General features: G+C 36.1%; 3 protein-coding genes across 3 annotated transcripts; 1 reads left to right on the plus strand and 2 right to left on the minus strand.

Moving 5' to 3' along the window:
• Window positions 1-443: 443 nt before the first annotated feature.
• Window positions 444-6,192, minus strand: l2hgdh (L-2-hydroxyglutarate dehydrogenase). The gene is made up of 10 exons (XM_058795159.1): window positions 5,946-6,192; window positions 5,077-5,192; window positions 4,839-4,990; window positions 4,622-4,753; window positions 3,300-3,462; window positions 3,185-3,219; window positions 2,935-3,102; window positions 2,696-2,853; window positions 1,330-1,461; window positions 444-1,220 (listed from the first exon to the last, which is right to left on the minus strand). Exons 1-10 carry the CDS (start codon window positions 6,035-6,037, stop codon window positions 1,025-1,027), a joined length of 1,344 nt encoding a protein of 447 aa, XP_058651142.1. The 5' UTR covers window positions 6,038-6,192; the 3' UTR covers window positions 444-1,024.
• On the plus strand, window positions 6,188-10,235 carry dmac2l (distal membrane arm assembly component 2 like). The gene is made up of 5 exons (XM_058795161.1): window positions 6,188-6,318; window positions 6,580-6,685; window positions 7,887-8,095; window positions 9,149-9,320; window positions 9,827-10,235. The coding sequence occupies exons 2-5, from the start codon at window positions 6,582-6,584 to the stop codon at window positions 9,939-9,941; spliced, it is 600 nt and encodes a 199-aa protein (XP_058651144.1). The 5' UTR covers window positions 6,188-6,318; window positions 6,580-6,581; the 3' UTR covers window positions 9,942-10,235.
• A 46-nt stretch (window positions 10,236-10,281) lies between these two features.
• cdkl1 (cyclin dependent kinase like 1 (CDC2 related kinase)) lies at window positions 10,282-18,947 on the minus strand. The gene is made up of 10 exons (XM_058795160.1): window positions 18,018-18,947; window positions 17,237-17,406; window positions 15,573-15,694; window positions 15,061-15,133; window positions 13,985-14,075; window positions 13,685-13,885; window positions 13,512-13,594; window positions 13,359-13,415; window positions 13,117-13,272; window positions 10,282-11,187 (listed from the first exon to the last, which is right to left on the minus strand). The coding sequence occupies exons 2-10, from the start codon at window positions 17,402-17,404 to the stop codon at window positions 11,086-11,088; spliced, it is 1,053 nt and encodes a 350-aa protein (XP_058651143.1). The 5' UTR covers window positions 17,405-17,406; window positions 18,018-18,947; the 3' UTR covers window positions 10,282-11,085.
• Window positions 18,948-18,959: the final 12 nt, after the last annotated feature.

Below are 18,959 nucleotides of genomic sequence, written 5' to 3' on the forward strand. Positions count from 1 at the left end.
AATGCATATTACTAATCAAAAATTAAGCTTTGATATATTTACAGTAGGAAATTTACAAAATATCTTCATGGAACATGATCTTTACTTAATATCCTAGTGATTTTTGGCATAAAAGAAAGGTTGATAATTTTGACCCATACAATGTATTGTTGGCTATTGCTACAAATATACCCCAGCGACTTAAGACTGGTTTTGTGGTCCAGGGTCACAATTCAAATATGACAAAACAAGCATTAAAATAAACTAACCCCCCCCAAAAAATATATTACACCTCTTCAACAACCGTATACAATCTCAACGTCTTTGAAGAACCAGGTGTGATTTCAAGACCCGAAGAGTAATGTAAATTAATAAAACATTAAAGAGAAATGTAAATTAATAAAAATATTCAAATAAAATAAAATATTACAATATAAAGATAAAAAATATTAACAGGCCTTTCTATGAAGAGCATACATTTTTATAGTTATGTCAAGGTCTAAAATATTTTATGTAGAAATTTATACACACACACACACACACACGACAATGGGATCCCTAAAGAACATTCAGCTTCTATAACTTCTGGAATCTTGAAAATTTAATTTACAAAAACAAGGAGTATCAGACATTCAAATATTGTTACAGACAATGGTTCTACAATGTACAAATCAGAAGAGCTGTTACATATAATCTGAAGACCCATCAACTAAAGAATTTGTCATGCTTTAATTTGACAAATTCAGAGATGGAGTGAATTCATTCTCTTAAGAGTAAACTACTTTTGTACATTATTTTAAGGCAGTTCTTTTTCCTCATAAATCATCAGATTTACAAAAGACATAACAGTTACCTAACATTTCCTAAAATCTGCATCATTTTCAGAAGAAACATTAGAAAAGAGCACCAGAAACCTCTTTACATAATTACTGTTCCACACTACTATAAAAGTAAAACTTATTCTATAATTATTCTTTTATCCTCTGAACTGAAGTATAAGAGTGAGAGTGTAATCAAGGTTATGGCAGCGTCATCTGAGGTATGTCTACAGTTGAAATCTTTTCTCCAGTTCATCAGCGATCATCTCAGCGATGGCCAGGGAGGAGCTCGCAGCAGGTGATGGGGCATTGCGTATGTGCAGAATCCGGCTGCCCAGCTCTCCCTTCCCACCGTCAAACACAAAATCATCCACCAGGTTTCCTTCAGCATCCAAAGCCTGTGCACGCACACCCGACGGCCCCCTGCACAAACCAACACGCTCAAACATTTACAAGCAGGACAACTGAAAATAAATGAGAATATGTATGACTTTTTAAAATCTTTTTCAATAGTGTGTTTGTGTGTCTGTACCTGAGGACATCACTGGTGCTCAGTTCAGGTATGAACTTCTGCAGGTTCTTTACCTGAGCACTGGTAAATACACCTCTATATATTTCTCCCATTCCATACACAATATTCTTCATTACCAGCCTCTGCAGACCCCTACACACACACACACACACACACACACACGAGGAAGTGGCCTTGTTTTTAATTCCACGAGCTGTCTAGAATGAGCAAACCTAAGTATTTAAAGAAGTATTCTGGGTTCAGTAAGTTCATGTCCATCATTAGTGTCTCACTGTAACCCAGATAATTCACCTAGAAAATTGGGTGCAATTAATTTTTGTAGTAATCAACATAATCAAGTGTTGTTGATTGAGCTAAACTGAACCTTTAAATCCCTTTAAGTGTACTATGTATGAGAATGTGTCAATATGAGTGTACACTACTGTTGAAATGTTTAGGGTTGGTAAGATTTTTTATTATTTTTTTTTTTAATAATTTTTTTTTTTAAAAGTATCTTATGCTCATGCATTTAATTGAGCAAAAATACGGCAAAAAGTAGTAATACTGCGAAATAGTATTACAATTTAAAATAACTGTTTTCTATTTTAATATATTTTAAAATGTAATTGTGACCCTGGACCACAAAACCAGTCTTAAGTAGCACGGGTATATTTGTAGCAATAGCCAACAATACAAAATGGGTCAAAATGATCGATTTTTCTTTTATGCCAAAGATCATTTGGATATTAAGTAAAGATCATGTTCCATGAAGATATTTTGTAAATTTCCTACCGTAAATGTAATTTTTTATTAGTAATATGCATTGCAAAGGACTTAATTTGGACAACTTTAAAGCCAATTTTCTCAATAATGTGTTTTTTTTGCACCCTCAGATTCCAGATATTCAAATAACTGTATCTCAGCCAAATATTGTCCGATCCTAACAAACCATACATCAATGGAAAGCTTTCAGTTTTCAGATGATGTATAAATCTCAATTAAAAAAAAAAAAAAAAAAAGACTTACGACTTTGTGGTCCAGGGTCACAATGTATTCCTGTGATGTCAAAGCTAAATTTTCAGCATCATTACTCCAGTCTTCAGTGTCACATCATGATCCAATGCTTTTTTTATTAGTATTATTACTATAAGCAATGTTGAAAACAGCTGCAGCTTAATATTTTTGTTTTTAAGATTCATTGATGAATAGAAAGTTCAAAAGAACAGCATTTATTTGACATTGAAATCTTTTGTAAATGTTTTTACTGTCGCTTCTGATCAATTTAAATTGGTAATTGATAATTTCTTGAAAAAATATCTTACTGACCCCAAACTTTTGAACTTCTATATGCTATCTTGAACATCTATACTTCTACATTTCACTGTACCTGAAGGAGACCGCATTAACAAAGTCTTGTGCGTCGAAGTCAAAGAGTTTATACCCCTCTCGTTTAAAAGCCAACACAGCGTTTGGGCCAAGCCAGATGCTACCGTCCATACGAGGAGTGAAGTGGAATCCAAGAAACGGGAACCGTGGGTTTGGCACCTCAGCACACAAACAGAGTCCTTAAACACATGTTCTCATATATCTGTGTATTACGTGTTTGTGTGGGGTGTTTCTACTCACAGGGTAGATGTTGCCCCTGACCAGGTAGTTTTTCTCTGGCTTAAGCACCAGGTAATCTCCCCTGAAGGGAACGATACGGGGCTCTGAACTACAGCCAGATATCTCAGACAGCCGATCAGAGTAAAGGCCTCCACAAGTCAACACAAACCGACACCTCACCTCCTTCCCCTGCACACAAACACAGCCATACTGAGAAAGACACCAACCCAAAAGATCATAAAAACACCATTCACACAAACCAGTTTCTCACCTGTGCGCTTTTGATGATGATGGGATATTTCAGCCCTAAACAGACATAAAGGGATGAATACAGTAATATTAACCAAAAAAAAGGTCCGAGACATTGAGCAAGTCACATGACTCACCTTCAGCACTTCCAGCTGGGCTTTCTGCTGCCAATTTAATGTCAGATGCTTCAAAGTCAGTTATCACAGTGCCACCTGCTTCCTGGAAGTCCTTACCGTAGGTCAGAGCTACTAACCGCCAGTCAACAATCCCTGTATTTGGAGAGTCTAATGCCATGATGCCCTGTGTATAAACAAAAAAATACCATACGTTATTTCATGTACAGTCCATTCTCTACACATAAATGGCACAGGTTGGCTGAAATCAGCAGTTCCCAGCAGATCTGATTGGCTGGAAGTACGCAACGGGGCTTGAAGGGTGCACCAGTAAACAACTGAAATTCTGCTTTATTTGCTAATATAAACTGTGAAACTATTTGTTTTTATTCATCTTGGACAAACAGAAATTCTAATTACTAAAAGGCACACTACAGTCTGTTATTGTCGTATTATACATTTAAAAAAATATATTATCTATAAACAAAACAAACAGTGATTAGTTACATTTCTTGACATTTGGATGGTCTCTCTGTCTAAATGGGATTTAAAAAAAAATACTTTTAAAGTACTGTGGGATTGTTATTTTAATGTTCCTTTTTGTTGCAATTTTTTGTTATAAATGCCAATAAATAAAATATTAAAAAGAACAATACTTTTAAGTAAGGACACATTAAGCAAGGATGCAAAAAATTAAACAGAAGTGACATTTCTTATGTTACGAAAACTTTTATATTTCAAATAAATGCTGTTCTTTTGAACTTTCTATTTATCGGTACAAGTGTTTTCAATATTAATGATAATAAGAAATGTTTCTTGAGCACCAAAAAATCATAATAGAATGACTTCTGAAGGATCATGAAACACTGAAGAATGGAGTAATGACTGCTGAAAATTCAGCTTCGCCATCACAGGAATAAATTACATTTTTAAAATATGTTAAAATAGAAAACTGTTGTTTTAAATTGTAAAAATATTTGAAAATATTACAATTTTTCCTGTATTTTTAAATCAAACAAATGCTGCAATTTGACGTTGTCTTCTTTCAAAAACATCAAAAAATCTTTCCAACCCCCAACTTTTGAACGGTAGTGTATGTGAGGGCCAGCTTCAACATAAACTGATGTAACCGCTGAGGTTATACAAAATATAAATGCATATATGCCAGTCATAAATAGGTTAATATTTCAGTGATTGAAACAGCAGGCCTAAGGTCACCTGAATCAGGTAAAGGCCTGATGACAGCACTTCTGCAATCTGCTGGTTATTGATCAAACCAATGGATGATACACAAGTGGAAAATATGAACCCTATCTTTCATTAACACACAAACACGTGTCACTCACCCTGCAGTACGGCTCTTTCTCTCGGATGGCCTTGGCGTCAATCAGACGGAGATCTTGTACATTGTTCACCTGACCGCGTTCATATAGAGCTTTCAGACGGGGAATCTCCTCTCTCTCCACTGCTACGATAAGCTGAAGTCACACACACACACAGGATACTACAGGGACACATCTCTTTGGTATCTGTGGTATTACGGGGGCCTATGCTCATTCTCACCTTGCCACATTTCTTATAAGGCACACCTTTCTTCTGGCAGTACTGATATGTTAGCATGGCTCCACGAACACAAAGCTGAGCCTTCAGAGAGCCTGGTGTGTAGTATATCCCAGAGTGGATCACACCACTGTTATGACCCGTCTGATGGAGAGCTGTGGGAAAGAATTCACAAAAGAAATTAATATGAAATCAGGGCAGATATGAAGACGTATCTAGAAAAAATACGCACTTCACTTACAAAGCTCCTTTTCTTTCTCCAGCAGGGTAAAGGTGAGGTTTGGGTGCCTGAGGATCAGCTCTCTGGCAGAGGCCAGTCCAACAATCCCTCCACCAATAACAGCCACATCAAATGAGCTACACAATATAATGGTATAATATTAGTAATCCGATATTGTATATTTAACTGTGCATGATCATCTTTTCTATTTATACATTTTGATTACCCTTGCACTCACTTAAAGTTGATGTTAACGTTAAATAATTTAATATTACTATAAAAAAGAAAAGAAAACTGCATGATAAATATACATTTTTTCATGTAATTTATTATAATACTGTGATGCCTAAATTCATTTGTAACATTTAAAATGTCTGATTTTAGTTTGTAGTGTTTTCTTTTTAATTTGTCTAGACAAAACAGAATAACATCAGCCATTTACCAGTTATTGTCCGTAACTTTAAAGAAGACAGCTTCAACCTTTTTGACTTTCCTTCTTTTAATGGAACAGCCAGAACATTTAGAGAAATATCTCTGCATTTTCTGTCAATGGTAACCAAATCTGCTGGTTGCCAACATTCTTCAAAATATCTTCTTTTACGTTCCACACAAGAAAGAGGGTAATACAGGTTTGGAACGACACGGGTGTGAATAAATAGTGACAGAATTTTCATTTTTGGTAACCTTTCACTTTAATATCGATGCATCCTTAACTATAATGTCATTGAATGCATTCTGACTACAGTTTCACTCTACAGTAACAATACTAATACTAAGTCATCCTACAGCTGAGGTACTTTTAATAGTGTGACACTACAGTCAGAACACTTTGTGTCACTGTAAGTACTTTGTACTGTTGTTTCAATAACTAGTGCTGTTGTTATTCTCACCCGCTGTGGTGTGCAGCTCTGCACGCTGCATACTTTGATCCCTGTGTCAGTAAGCGCGCGCACACAGATCCGGTACCGAAAGTTCGTATCATTATTCCACAAATTACGTTTTCACTTTTCCTAACAGACTTATTATAACCGTGTAATCATAGTGCTAGTCTCTGACCCGGTACGGTCTATTCTCGAGTAAAGAAATCTTCTCTCTGTTAGGACGCTGAATCTGTCCTTCGTAGCCCCGCCCCTTACGTACACTCACTGACCAATCGGAGCGCGAGACGCGGTGACGTACCGGGTGAAAGATCAGCGAGCGCGCACGGAGGACAGAAGATGTAAATAACAGATACTCCGATACAGCAGCGACCAGAACCGAAGGGTCAGTTTTGTAGGATTTGCACTATTTTATTGTAGCAGTTCTGTATATGGTGTGAACCGATTGTCTGGAAGCTTTACTACATATCTATGTTTACTACATTTAGAGGTTTGATAAGTTAATACGTTGTCCTCCATATTCAATGACACGAACATCAGCGTTCACGGATTATTCTGCTCGATCTGCTGTTAGAAAGTGTGATTGAACAGTGCGTCTTCATACTTTGATATCTCATCTCTCTCTCTCTCTTTATTTCGTCCATAGACATGAGATTGTTCACCTGGTCAGCGCGGAGGATTTTATCCGCACATAAGCAGGCGTCAGGGGGCAGTCGTGAGATCTGGGGGTGGCTCAATGCTGTTTTCAACAAGTAAATTTGGGATATTTTTCAAAACAACAGTTATGTAACTAGTTTAATATTTTTCTAATGTCGTACTTTATTTCCTTCCCCAACCCACAGCAGACTGTAATGCACCTGAGGCCAATTACAACAAAAACAATGTTGAGTGTGAGAGCCATAAGTATCTATAAAGGAACTAATCAACGTCTAGAGTAATTAGTCTCTAGAATGACTGTTCCATAGTGTGAGGAATCCCTATGGAGACTAATCTAAGTCTGCTAATTCACAACAACAGCTCTTATTTAGAGTCTAAACTTAATACCAACATAATAGCATCTAGTGTATGTTTTATGTGCTTTTACTGGTCATCATTACTTTTTAGTTTCTGCAGTTCACTTGAACAGTCCTGAAGTGTGGCAAATTTATTTGAAAAGTTCCATGTAGAACAATGCTGTACAAAATAGTTAATAGTGGTCAACAAATGCATTTATCAAATACTGATGCCAAAAAGCTGCGTTGCTACTGGCTGCTATAATATTGAAATATATATTTTGTACAGTTCAGTCACAAAAAATAAGATATACAGTGCAAAAAGTTCAAAAGTGAGATTTTATTGATATTTATTTAAAAAGCAAAAAATACTGGTATTAAGTTGATCAAAAATGACGTATTTATAATGTTGTGATGTTATATAATGTTAATTTATAATGTTATAAATAGTTTTCTATTTCGAGTAAATGCTGTTGATTTGAACTTTCTATTCTTCAAATAATCCTAACAAAAATGTTTCATTTTCAACAAAAAATTAAGCAGTGCAACTGTATTCAACATTGATAATAATAAGAATTGTTTCTTGAGCATCAAATCAGCTTATTAGAATGATTTCTGAAGGATCATGTCACACTAAAGGCTGGAGTTATGGCTGCTGAAATGTATTCAGCTTTGCCGTCACAGGAAAAGATTACATTTTGAAATATATTCAAATAGAAGAGTTCATCTTAAACTGTAATAATATTTCACAATATTACTGTTTTTACTTCTTAATAAAATATTTGAAAAAATGTATCGACCCCAATTGTTTGAACGGTAGTTTATACAAAACTGAAAATTTGCACGATCCATCAAAAATGGCTAAAAAGCAGATGATTAATTAGTCTGTCACTGGTTGAAATGTCACGTCAGCTTTCCAGATGCAGTGATCTGTAATTGTTGTGTTCTTTGTTCAATATAGAGTTGATTATGAGCGTATTAAAGCAGTGGGTCCTGATCGAGCTGCTTCCGAGTGGCTCCTGAGATGCGGTGCAAAAGTCCGGTTCCGTGGTTTCGACCGCTGGCAGCACGACTACAACGGACTCCCGACTGGGCCGTTGGGCAGGTACCGGATAGAAGCTATTGATGCCACAGAGTCCTGCATCATGTATCGTGGTTTTGATCATCTGGGTAAGTGATCGATTAAACACATAAACACTCTTCTCGCTGCCCTGACCCAGTTACCTTTATGTAGCAAAATTATCTTTTAACCTTTAGCATTGTGACATTGCCTATGCAAATTTAATGAATCATCAGTGAATGGAGAAGGTCAAACACCTGCTTCAACTCTAAGATCTCTTACTCCATTTGCTTGAGCAAAACAGTCTTGCATTATTTATTAAATTAGACCCCAGAGAGGGAAAGTTTGTGAGGACGCTACCATGTGTGTGAGAGATGTGGTGAGACACTGAGACACCGTGTGTGTGTCACAGGTGAGGATGAGACACTGTCTGTGTGTCACAGGTGAGGATGAGACACTGTCTGTGTGTCACAGGTGAGGATGAGAGGTTCAGTTGTGGGGAAAAAGTGACGTAAAGCTAAGGGGTGTTTTACACAGACAGATACAGTGCAGTCCTCTTTCTTTTTCACTCACATATTCTTTTCAGACATCCAGTTTTATTATACAGTACACTACATTTTACATTTCTACTCTTACTGTACTCAAAATGACAACATCAACCAAACCCTAACTTACCAACTTATTATATCAGAGCTTGGCAATTTTGCATTGTATTCAGGATTTCTGTGGATGCAGAAGACAGAAATTATAAGAAATCAAAATATTCAGATGACCCTTAAATTAATGTAATTTAGTATGTAATTATAATTTAATTTAATAGGTCTGAAATTCTGCTACATAAAATAACTGATGGAAAGTGCTTTTTTTCTTTTGAACTTTCTATTCATCAAAGAATCCTGAAAAAAAGTATTGCTTTTTAACAATAATGTTAATCAGGACAACTGATGAATTTAATGCATGCATCCCTGTTTAATAAATTCAAATATACTGACCTCAAATATATTTTTACTTTTATTTTATTTGTTTAAAAAAAAAAAAAAAAAAATCAGATTTTATTTAAAGGTCAAAAATGGTTGCTGACCCCTTGGATTATACTATATTAATATTTACCAAAGGCATCTAAAGAACTGTTGGTACTAACACGCCTTTGTTTTTGTGTTTAGAGGGTCTTGAGCATGTAGAGGAAATCAGGTTCAATAAGTGTATTTATATAGAAGACGCCTGTCTGGAGCGTTTGAGTCAAATAAAGACACTGCAGGACAGTTTAAAGAACATGACGATAGTTTCCTGTGGCAATGTGACAGATAAAGGAATCATCACTCTTCATCACCTCAGGTATGATAACAGCATCTTTTATTTCAGTTTAGCTCACATTATTGCCCATAATTTTGTGTATGCCATATGGGCATGGTAATTGGATGATGCTGATCATCTCAAATGACCAAATATTGGAGAATTAATCAGCCAGGGTTGCGTTTCCCAGAAGCAGTGTGAGCTTAAAGGAATAGTTCATCCAAAAATGAACATTTCCTGAAAAAGTACTTGCCCTCAGGCCATCCAAGATGTAGTTGAGTTTTTTTCTCCAAATCTTTTCCAGTGAAGAAAAATTCATCTACATGGATGGCCCGAGGGTGAGTAAATTCTCAGCAAATCTTTTTAGGTGAACTATATCTTGAAGTTGATCATAGAGACCACTGCTGCCAAAAGTTTTAAAGATCTACTTTTGAGAAGCACATCCCTGGTTGATATATTGGTTTGTCACAAGAGTAAAATCTGTGGCTTCTGCTATTGAAATCATAAGTGTCTGATTGTGTGTGTGTGTGTGTGTGTGTGTGTATTAGGAACCTGGAGTGGCTGCTTCTCAGTGATCTGCCTGGTGTAAAAGATAAAGATCAGACTGTGGACAGAGTCCAGACCGCACTTCCCAGACTCACCATAGAACTGGATCTCGCTTAGCCAATCACAATGCTTCTCAGAGCACATTTGGAAAACCACAACTATCACAGCTTTATGACCAGGCTAAACAAGCCCTCTGGCTGATGTACATGACTGCTGTGGCAACAGTATCCAAGCAACTGAGCATCCCTGGGATGGATGCAAAGAGCTCCTCTGCTTTAGAGGCCAGTCAACAACATTGAATTAGCTTTGATCCAACGAAATGAGAATTTTGTCAAACCACCCGGGGCAGTTGAACAATGTTATATTGCTGTTATCAATAAATCTTCAACAGTTTTGTTGTTGTTTTCTTCATGCATTTCTTGTTTCATTTCGTATGAAGAAGCTATAGAAACAAATATATGTTGCACAAAGATCTTTAATGATTTAGTCTGAAAACCAACAAAAACTATTACATTTTTACATCTATTTTAACACAAAAAACACATTTGCAAATCACATTGAATTTGGCATTTGGTGCAAGTCAGTGGCTCAATTATTAGCACCGCTCATAAAGGCAACAAAAAGATCATTATGTACACAATGGGGTGATAAATGTTAAAAGAAAATACAGGGTTATGTCCAGACCCACACAGAAAGATTTCTGCACATTTCAAACAAGTTCTACACACCCCAAAACACTTCATTTATTAAATATTTTGGCTAATTTGATCATGCTTTCAGCAACTCAGAATTCTGATTTAAAATCCATACTGCAAAATTCCAGTCTTTTATCTACAGAAAATCTGAAAGAAATGTTTGTTGATTCTGTCTGGGTCTGGTTACGTCTCTAGAAATGATTTTAGTCACATATACACACTTCAAACATCATTAGGATCTATAAATAAGTAAAACATCTGGATCTAATAGAGGTAAAAAAAATCTGTCCCACAGAGCAAACTCCTCTATAGCACTGAAGTCAGTTTCTAATCAAACTATCAAACACAGCATTCAGCTTTAACGCTATTATTATTGCTGTTGTCATTTTACATATTACAGAAATGCCTCTGTGAGTCTTTGCTTTGGCAGTGTGACATCATTGTTCTACAGGCAGAGCAGAGCCCTTTGTCTATCTCTCTCACACAAACACACACACACACACTCACACACCAGCTGGGAGGTGGTCGGTCGGTCGGTTCTCGGGTTCCTGATGAGTCGACGTCCATCATATGTTGGGTAGATGATAGTTGAATTTGCGCAGGTTGTTGTAGTATTTTCTGTTTTCCACGGCTGGGAAGACAGTACTGCTGGCCAGCTGAGGCAGATACTATATAGACAGAGAACAGGGATTTAAAATACTAAAATAAATGGGAGATTTCTGTGACAAAATGTTTTATTAAGTAATTTGTTGTACTTAAAAAACGTTCATTTCGTAATGTAGTTATGTTTATACCTGAAAATAAATAAGTAAATAAAGAAAATAAGAATAAATATAAATACAATCCCAATTCCAGAAAAGTTAGGATGTTTGGTAAAATGCTAAAATCAAGAATCTGTGATCTGTTAATTCTCTTTTATTTAATAAACCTTTATTTAATTGGCAGAAGTACAAAAAAGATTTCCAAAGTTTTCACTGACCAACTTAAAATTGTATTTTATAAACATTTTTGATTTTGATGGCTACAACACTCTCCAAAAAAGTTGTGACAGAGGCTAAATGAAAGTGAAAAGGTTATAGAATATCCAAATTAAACTGTTTTGAAATGGTTCACAGTAAGAAGGTGAATTGGTAATAAGTCAGGGTATCATGTTTGGGTATAAAAGGAGCATCTCAGACTTTGCATGCAAAGCTGGATCATGGCTCATCACTTTGTGCCAAATATCATGAGAGAAGTGTCAAATAAACCAAAAATCACATTTCTCAATGCAAAATCGCAAAGAATTTATGTCTTTCACCAACTACCATACATAATATTGTGAAAAGATTCAGGGAATTCCAAAGAAATCTCAGTACATGTAGGGCAAGGCAGGAAACCTCAGGTGAATGTGCATGACCTTTTAGCCTTCAGATGGCATTGCATAAGAAACCGTCATGCTGAGGTGTTAAATATAGCCACATGGGCTCAGGAGTACTTTGGAAAACCGCTGTCATTTACCACAATCTGCCGCTGCATTAAGAAATGCAACTTGAATCTTTTGAAAAGACAGTGGAAATGTGTGCTGTGGTCAGATGAGTCCACATTTCAACTTGTTTCTGGGAAAAATGGATGTCGAGTACTCAGTCCCACAGACCAAAGGGACCATCCAAACTTTCATCAGCAACAGATGCAAACGCAAACGTCTGTCATGGTATGGTGGTGCAGCAGAGCAAATAGCATGGGTGACTGGCATATGTGCGAGGGTACCATATATCGAGACATATGCTGCCATCAAGATGACGCCTTTCATGGGAAGACCATGGTTATTAGATCAAGACAATGCCTGGTTTCATTCTGCATGTGCTACAACAGCGTGGTTTCGTAGACACCGAGTGAATGTGTTAGACTGGCCAGCCAGCAGTCCACATCTGTCTCCTATTGAAAATGTATGGCTCATCATGAAAAGGAGAATCAGACAACGACAATCACAGACTGCTGAGCATCTGAAGTCTTGTGTCAAGCGAGATTGGACAAAGATTTTGCTTGCAAAACTTTAACAATTAATATCCTAAATTCCCAAACAATTAAACATTGCAATTAAGAGGAATTTCAATGTTTTTGGCCAAGTGAAAACATTGAAAAGTTTTCTTTGTACTTCAGTCAATTAAATAGAGGTTAAAGACAATGAGCAAAAAACATATCCTTGATGTTAGGGCTTTTTACAAGTGTATATAAATAAATATTCTGTTTCAAAAACACTGTTCAAAAGTGTAGGGTTGGTACGTTTTTTTAATGTCTTGGAAAGAAGCCTCTTATGCTCACTAAGGCTGCAATTTTAATAAAAAATACAGTAAAAACTCTTTTCTTATTTAAATAAAATTTTATTATATTTTAAATATGTGATGACAGAACTGAATTTTCAGCATTGTTACTACAGTCTTCAGTGTCACATGATCCTTCAGAAATCATTCTAATATGCAGATTAGCTGCTAAAGAAACATTTATTATTATCATCAGTTGTGGTGCTTAATTTTTTTGTGGAAAACATTATACATTTTTACTTTGATGACTATAAATTTATATTTGTGTTATTATACTTTGTAGTTGTGGCTACAGACCCCAGGAGGCAGGTGTTTCCGTGGCTGGCGTGTGCGTCTCTTGCGGTCCAGTTCACGTGTCACACTCTCGCTCTCTTCTCTCAGACTGTCAAAGTATGGCAGCTCCAGTAACTGCTCACAGGACAACCTCTCAGCCGGGTCCATCCGCAGACAACCCTGAGAAAGACAGGCAACAGACAGACTGGTACTGGTTCTGAGTGAGCAGTGGACTTCTATATGATTGGTTTGTGTGTTTAACCGACCTTCATGAGGCTCAGCGCCTGGTACGAGATATTTGGATACTTCAGTTCAAGAGGCTCCTGTAGATCAGACACATATCGTGTGTGTGAACAGCTTTACTTTCTAAGTCTTCAGAAATAAACTTGTGCAGAATCAAAATTTAATGATCATCTCACCGTCTCCTGAGGTTCAGGGACACAAACTCCACTGAAGAACTGGTTAGTGCTGAACACCTGCTGGTGTCGAGGAATCAACTCGCCTATGAACACAACAACACAAATAAACTCTATTCATTACATGCATCCATTCACATATCATATGAACAACTAGAGTTATGTGTGAATCTTACCCAGAGTTTTCCTGATCAGATACAGCTGGTCTACATCGGATTTGCCCGGCCATAAAGGGGCACCAGAGAGCAGCTCTGCAAACACACAGCCTACTGCCCAGACGTCCACTGGCGGGCCGTACTGCGTGTCTCCTACTAGCAGTTCTGGAGCTCGGTACCACCGCGTCGCTACATAATCCGTGTAATAATCACATGGACCCGCTGGAAAAAGAGCGAGTTATTAGATGAATGGAAAGTTGAAGGTAGGGAGTGTGTGTGTGTGTGTGTGTGTCTGTGTATGGGTTATATGTGTACACGCACTGAGGATCCTGGCAAAGCCAAAGTCACAGAGTTTGATGACCTGATGTTTGGTGATGAGAATATTTTCAGGCTTCACATCTCTGTGGATACACTAAAAACACACATTTTTAAATCACTCGGAGAGTCTCCTAAAACATCTGATTTAAAAACAATATTAAGATGCTTTACTAAAATTACATTGACTCACTGATACACTTCTTTCATAGAGTTATGGATAGTGGATCCACTAAAATACTGCAGGTGCTGGATCCAATTCTGGACTGTTCATAAAATGCATACAGGCCAAAATATATGATATAGGGGATTTACCAAAATAGATGGCAGATCCAATTTGTGGAATCGGGAGTGTGGAAATTAGGTATTACATTTTTTTGTAGACTTGTGGTTGCAAAATAAAATAAAAATAAAATCTTTTAAATTAGGGATTCTAAGTGGCCTGTGAGTAATTTAAATTAAAAAATTACAAAATGTAAAAAAATAAAAATAAAATGTCAGAGTTAAAATGTTAGTTTAACATATTCAATTCATTCATAAATATGTTTATTTCAATATATATATATATATATATTTAACATTTAAAGAATTTCAATACTTTTCGCAAAGTAAATATTTTCTAGATAATATTGCAATAGCTTGCTTTAGTACAGTCACAAACAGACATTTCTTTATAAGAGTTATTAAAGTGAACTAAAATGAAAAAAAACAAAAACTATTTCTAATAATTTAATAATTTATTATTAATTTAAATGTTATATTTTTCAATAATAATTTACATTTAAGCTAGTTGCCAGGCCAACATCTCATTTAAAAAATGTTTTTCTTATTTTAAATTAGTTTAACTTAATGTACTGAAATAACTAACACTAAAACTGAAATGCCAAGTTACTAAAACTTACTCAAATTAAAATGAAAACTGATTCAAAATATCAATAAATACTGTAAAATGATCTCAATGGTACTAAAATAAAACTTCTTTTTAACTGTTTAATCTGGGCAGAGGCATTAAATCCGAGAAAATAATCCTGTTAAGAAGGTAATAGAGTGGGAGAGAGCAGCAACAATTTTGAAATTCTTACATTTTGCTTGTGGCAGAAGTTCACAGCCTGAAGTGTTTGCCAGATGATGCTTTTAACCATGTGCTCTGGAACGCTGAGTGAACACACACATACACGGATACACAACAAGTGTTACAATGCAGTTACAGGAACACAAACCTCATTTTCTACTTTAACCATTCATTCCATTCATGAAATACACAATAACCCTATAGGTTCTGACGATATAGTGTGTATGTGCGTGTATGAGTGCTCTATTGTGTGAGCTTTGTTGATTCTTGACTTGTAAATCAAGACGACGACACATAAAGAGTTAAATGTTGTTAAATGTTTAACAGCGTCTCCCTCAAGTGCACCACAGAGGACAAATGCATCCTGCTGTAAACATTCCACCAAAGACATGCTGGGCGTCATAGCAACAACAACACAATATGTGTGTTTGTGTGAGAAACACAGAGCTGTTTTATAGGTGTGTCTGCATGTGTTTGTCTGTGTGTGTGTGTGTGTGTGTGTGTGTGTGTGTGTGTTCTCACCCTCTTGGGTATCTGTCCAGCTCATTTAGGACTGTGTGGTCGCAGTACTCAAACACCAGGTGCAGTTTTCTCTTTCTTCTGAACACCTCGATCAGATTCACTAGGTTTGGATGTTTCAGTTGCTAAATACACACAATTTAATGAACAAATTAGGATTTGTACATGTGGAAACACATCCAAAAAAAGTCTAAGAACACTAGAAAAAAATGCTTTTCACCAAATTCTAATTTAATCAAGTTTTTCAGACCATCCCAGTATTAGTTTTATTTAGCAGTCTAGTATTTAGTAGTCCCCCTTTTGCTTTCAAGGTAAATGCCGCAAGTTTGTGTAAAACCTAATGATCATGCTTCCAGCATTATTTGAGGAGTTTTAAGAAGAATTTGTGCTTTAATGAAAGGAAGAATGTCTGATCATCTGTTCAGAGGAGTTCACATGGCCAATGTCACAAATTTACTTATTTTTATAGTGAGCAAATACTGCATAATCTTAAATATTTCTTATTCATTTTGCATCATTAAAATCCTAAAACTTCTGACCCCACTTTTTATGTATACATTTGATTTAGCATTCAAGTGTTTACACAAATGTTAAAAAAGATAAGCAGCTTTAAGTCTTATCATATGTGTTTCATAACACACCCCATATCACTATTGATATTGTTAACTAAAACTTTTTTTTTTTTGATGATTGAAATAAATCATCTGAAATAAAATAAAATATAAATATTAGATGGAAAAACTTTATTAGTTGGAAATGTTGCCTTGGCAACTAACTAAAATTAATAAGTTGAAGTACTAAAATTACTAAAACTAAAATAAAAATAAAGCTTAATAGAAATATTTTTATTTATTTTAAATATTTCCATTAAGCTTTATTTTTATTTTAGTTTTTATTAATAAATTCATCATTTTATTTTACATTATTAATAATTAATAAAGCACATAAATCTGAAAATCTAAAAATAAAAGCTAATTCAGTATTTTAACAAATATCGTAACTGCCCCATATCATAACAGAAACATCAGCATCCATCCCAAAATAAATCCTAGAACCATCTTCAACTGCAAGAGTTCAGAAGTTTAGAGATTGTAACAAACTGGAACTTCCTTTAGAGACAAAATAGTATTTAAACATGATCACAGAATATATTTACAGCCCAGAATTAAATAAATGGACTGAAGTCTGTGGTACAGTAACATTCTGATGGGGAAAAAAAAAAAAAAAAACTCAAGGGAAGGGAACAACAAGAATATTCATCCATCCATTCATGCATAACAGAGTGAAATTAATTGGTAAGCCAGTGTTGGCTGACATGTCAGATCTTCAAAGGGCCACTGCTTTGCTCTCAGCTCAAAGGAAAGAGTTTGCAAATCACAAGAGCTCCAGACACTGATAATTAAAACATCCTGTCGCCACGCGTCCACTAATGAGACAAAAATACTGCTAATACTATGCTTCAAGTCTACAAACGATGATAGTAGCAAAACAAAATCAAAAAGACTTTGCTTTGCTGGTTGGCTGATTCTAGACACTTTATACCTGGCCATGCTACAAAGCCAGCTTGTCCAGGATGGGGAAACCATCTTTAACCAGTTAAGACCAACAAACCATTTTAGGCTGGTTTAAACTGGGATTATATCAGCAGGGTCAGACTGAGTGTTTACCTTCAGCATGCGGATTTCTCGGAGCGCTATTTTCTTAATGATGGGATCATCCTCAGACTCCACAAACTTCTTGATGGCAACGATCTGTCCGGTGTCTTTATTCCTGCACTTGAACACGACGCCGTACGAGCCTTCGCCGATCTTACTGATCTTCTCATACTTCTCCATCTCTGTGACACCAGCAAAAAGCACTTATGATACCGCCTCACTTTGATGCTGATTGAAATGTAAAAAATTGCAGCCAAATATGTTGTTTGTAAATGACACACACATGGCTGAAGATAAAAATGCTATTGCATTTTATTTGAACTTTATTCCCTGTTACAGCGTAATTACACAAAGAATTACTACTATGGTAAGTACATGTGACAAGGACACTGTAAAATAAAGTATTACCAAAAATTCTTACTGTATATTGTTCTGGGCCTCCAAATAACATTTGGAAATTGTTGTGAGCCCCTAAAAGTTCACCTTTGACCCCACTAGGACACCAAACTTTATTCCTCACATTATTGTTATTATTTTTTTTACACATTATCTACAGGTCACTAAACTTTATTTCTTAATTAAATTATTTTATATGCTAATTATTTTGAGGTGTTGAAAGGAAGGCATTACTGTTATGTAACGTGTTAAAGATCCTTTCTAGTCAAGTCTACTACTCTAGTGTACTAAACTGTGTGCAGTTTAGTGTTCAACCTTAAAATTGTAAAGTAAAAACATACTTCTTATGCCATCTAATAATATATAGAGACCATAGAGAGTTAGATGTACAGCTTACCTTCCAATGTCTCATCCAAATATTTGCTTTATGATAAAAAAAAAAATGAAAGCGCACGCAAATAGCAACTTCCCGAGATCGAAATTTGTCAAATAACCGGCGCTGTGTGTTGTCGTGTGAGTCTGACGGACAGATGGAGCCGTGTGTCCGCGCACCGTGAGAATGTGTTTGAGTTCGCATGGAGAAGAAAACACGCTATTTACAAGCGGCCGGTCGCCATAGAAACCGAGCCGAGACTCCGCCTCCGCCTCAGCTCCGCGCGCGCTTCGATCTGCACAGCAACACGCTGCAAGCGCGAAACTATCCGCTCGGTCTGACCTCAGATCAGCAGCCGTTTACGAGACGAGAGCAGTCAGCATTGGGACTGTAAATCCCTGAATCCATGACATAAATCAAATGTCACGAAGTTTTTTCCACCTGTACACACTCTTTTACAGTCTATGGTACACACATACACACACAACACTGCGCACGCGCATAAGTTGAAAAGAAGAACCTTTTGACTTGCCTGGTTAAAAATAAGCTTCTGTTAATTACGCTTTCTTGTATATATCTACCAGAGAATGTTATTTCTTATTAAAGTCTAAAAAACAACAAAGTCCCCCCGCTTATCACACGGCACACTATAAACTTATAAACCCTTAAGGGTCATTTATTTTAAAACCTGTTTCACCAAGTTGTCCAAATGAAGTTATTAGCAATGCATATTACTAATCAAAAATCAAGTTTTGATATATTTACGGTAGGAAATTTACAAAATATCTTCATGGAACATGATTTTTACTTAATATCCTAATAATTTTTGGCATAAAAGAAAAATCGATCATTTTGACCCATACAGTGTATTTTTGGCTATTGCTACAAATATACCCCAGCGACTTAAGACTGGTTTTGTGGTCCAGAGTCACATATAGTGTACTTGTACTAATTATTATGTAACGA

Source organism: Onychostoma macrolepis, chromosome 13 (assembly GCF_012432095.1).
Source record: "Onychostoma macrolepis isolate SWU-2019 chromosome 13, ASM1243209v1, whole genome shotgun sequence".
NCBI lineage: Eukaryota > Metazoa > Chordata > Actinopteri > Cypriniformes > Cyprinidae > Onychostoma > Onychostoma macrolepis.

What these genes read in the sequence shown, in the direction of transcription:
- dmac2l (XM_058795161.1), top strand. Translation starts at nt 6,582, where the DNA reads ATGAGATTGTTCACCTGGTCAGCGCGGAGGATTTTATCCGCACATAAG. An exon ending in TCGTGGTTTTGATCATCTGG is followed by an intron (nt 8,096 to 9,148) that starts GTAAGTGATCGA and finishes TTTTGTGTTTAG; the next exon opens with AGGGTCTTGAGCATGTAGAG. An exon ending in ATCACTCTTCATCACCTCAG is followed by an intron (nt 9,321 to 9,826) that starts GTATGATAACAG and finishes TGTGTGTATTAG; the next exon opens with GAACCTGGAGTGGCTGCTTC.
- l2hgdh (XM_058795159.1), bottom strand. Translation starts at nt 6,037, where the DNA reads ATGATACGAACTTTCGGTACCGGATCTGTGTGCGCGCGCTTACTGACA. An exon ending in CCCAGCTGGAAGTGCTGAAG is followed by an intron (nt 3,220 to 3,299) that starts GTGAGTCATGTG and finishes ATGTCTGTTTAG; the next exon opens with GGCTGAAATATCCCATCATC. An exon ending in GTTAATGCGGTCTCCTTCAG is followed by an intron (nt 1,462 to 2,695) that starts GTACAGTGAAAT and finishes GTGTGTGTGTAG; the next exon opens with GGGTCTGCAGAGGCTGGTAA.
- cdkl1 (XM_058795160.1), bottom strand. Translation starts at nt 17,404, where the DNA reads ATGGAGAAGTATGAGAAGATCAGTAAGATCGGCGAAGGCTCGTACGGC. An exon ending in GAGAAATCCGCATGCTGAAG is followed by an intron (nt 15,695 to 17,236) that starts GTAAACACTCAG and finishes GTGTGTATTTAG; the next exon opens with CAACTGAAACATCCAAACCT. An exon ending in TCCCTGAACCTCAGGAGACG is followed by an intron (nt 13,416 to 13,511) that starts GTGAGATGATCA and finishes TCTGATCTACAG; the next exon opens with GAGCCTCTTGAACTGAAGTA.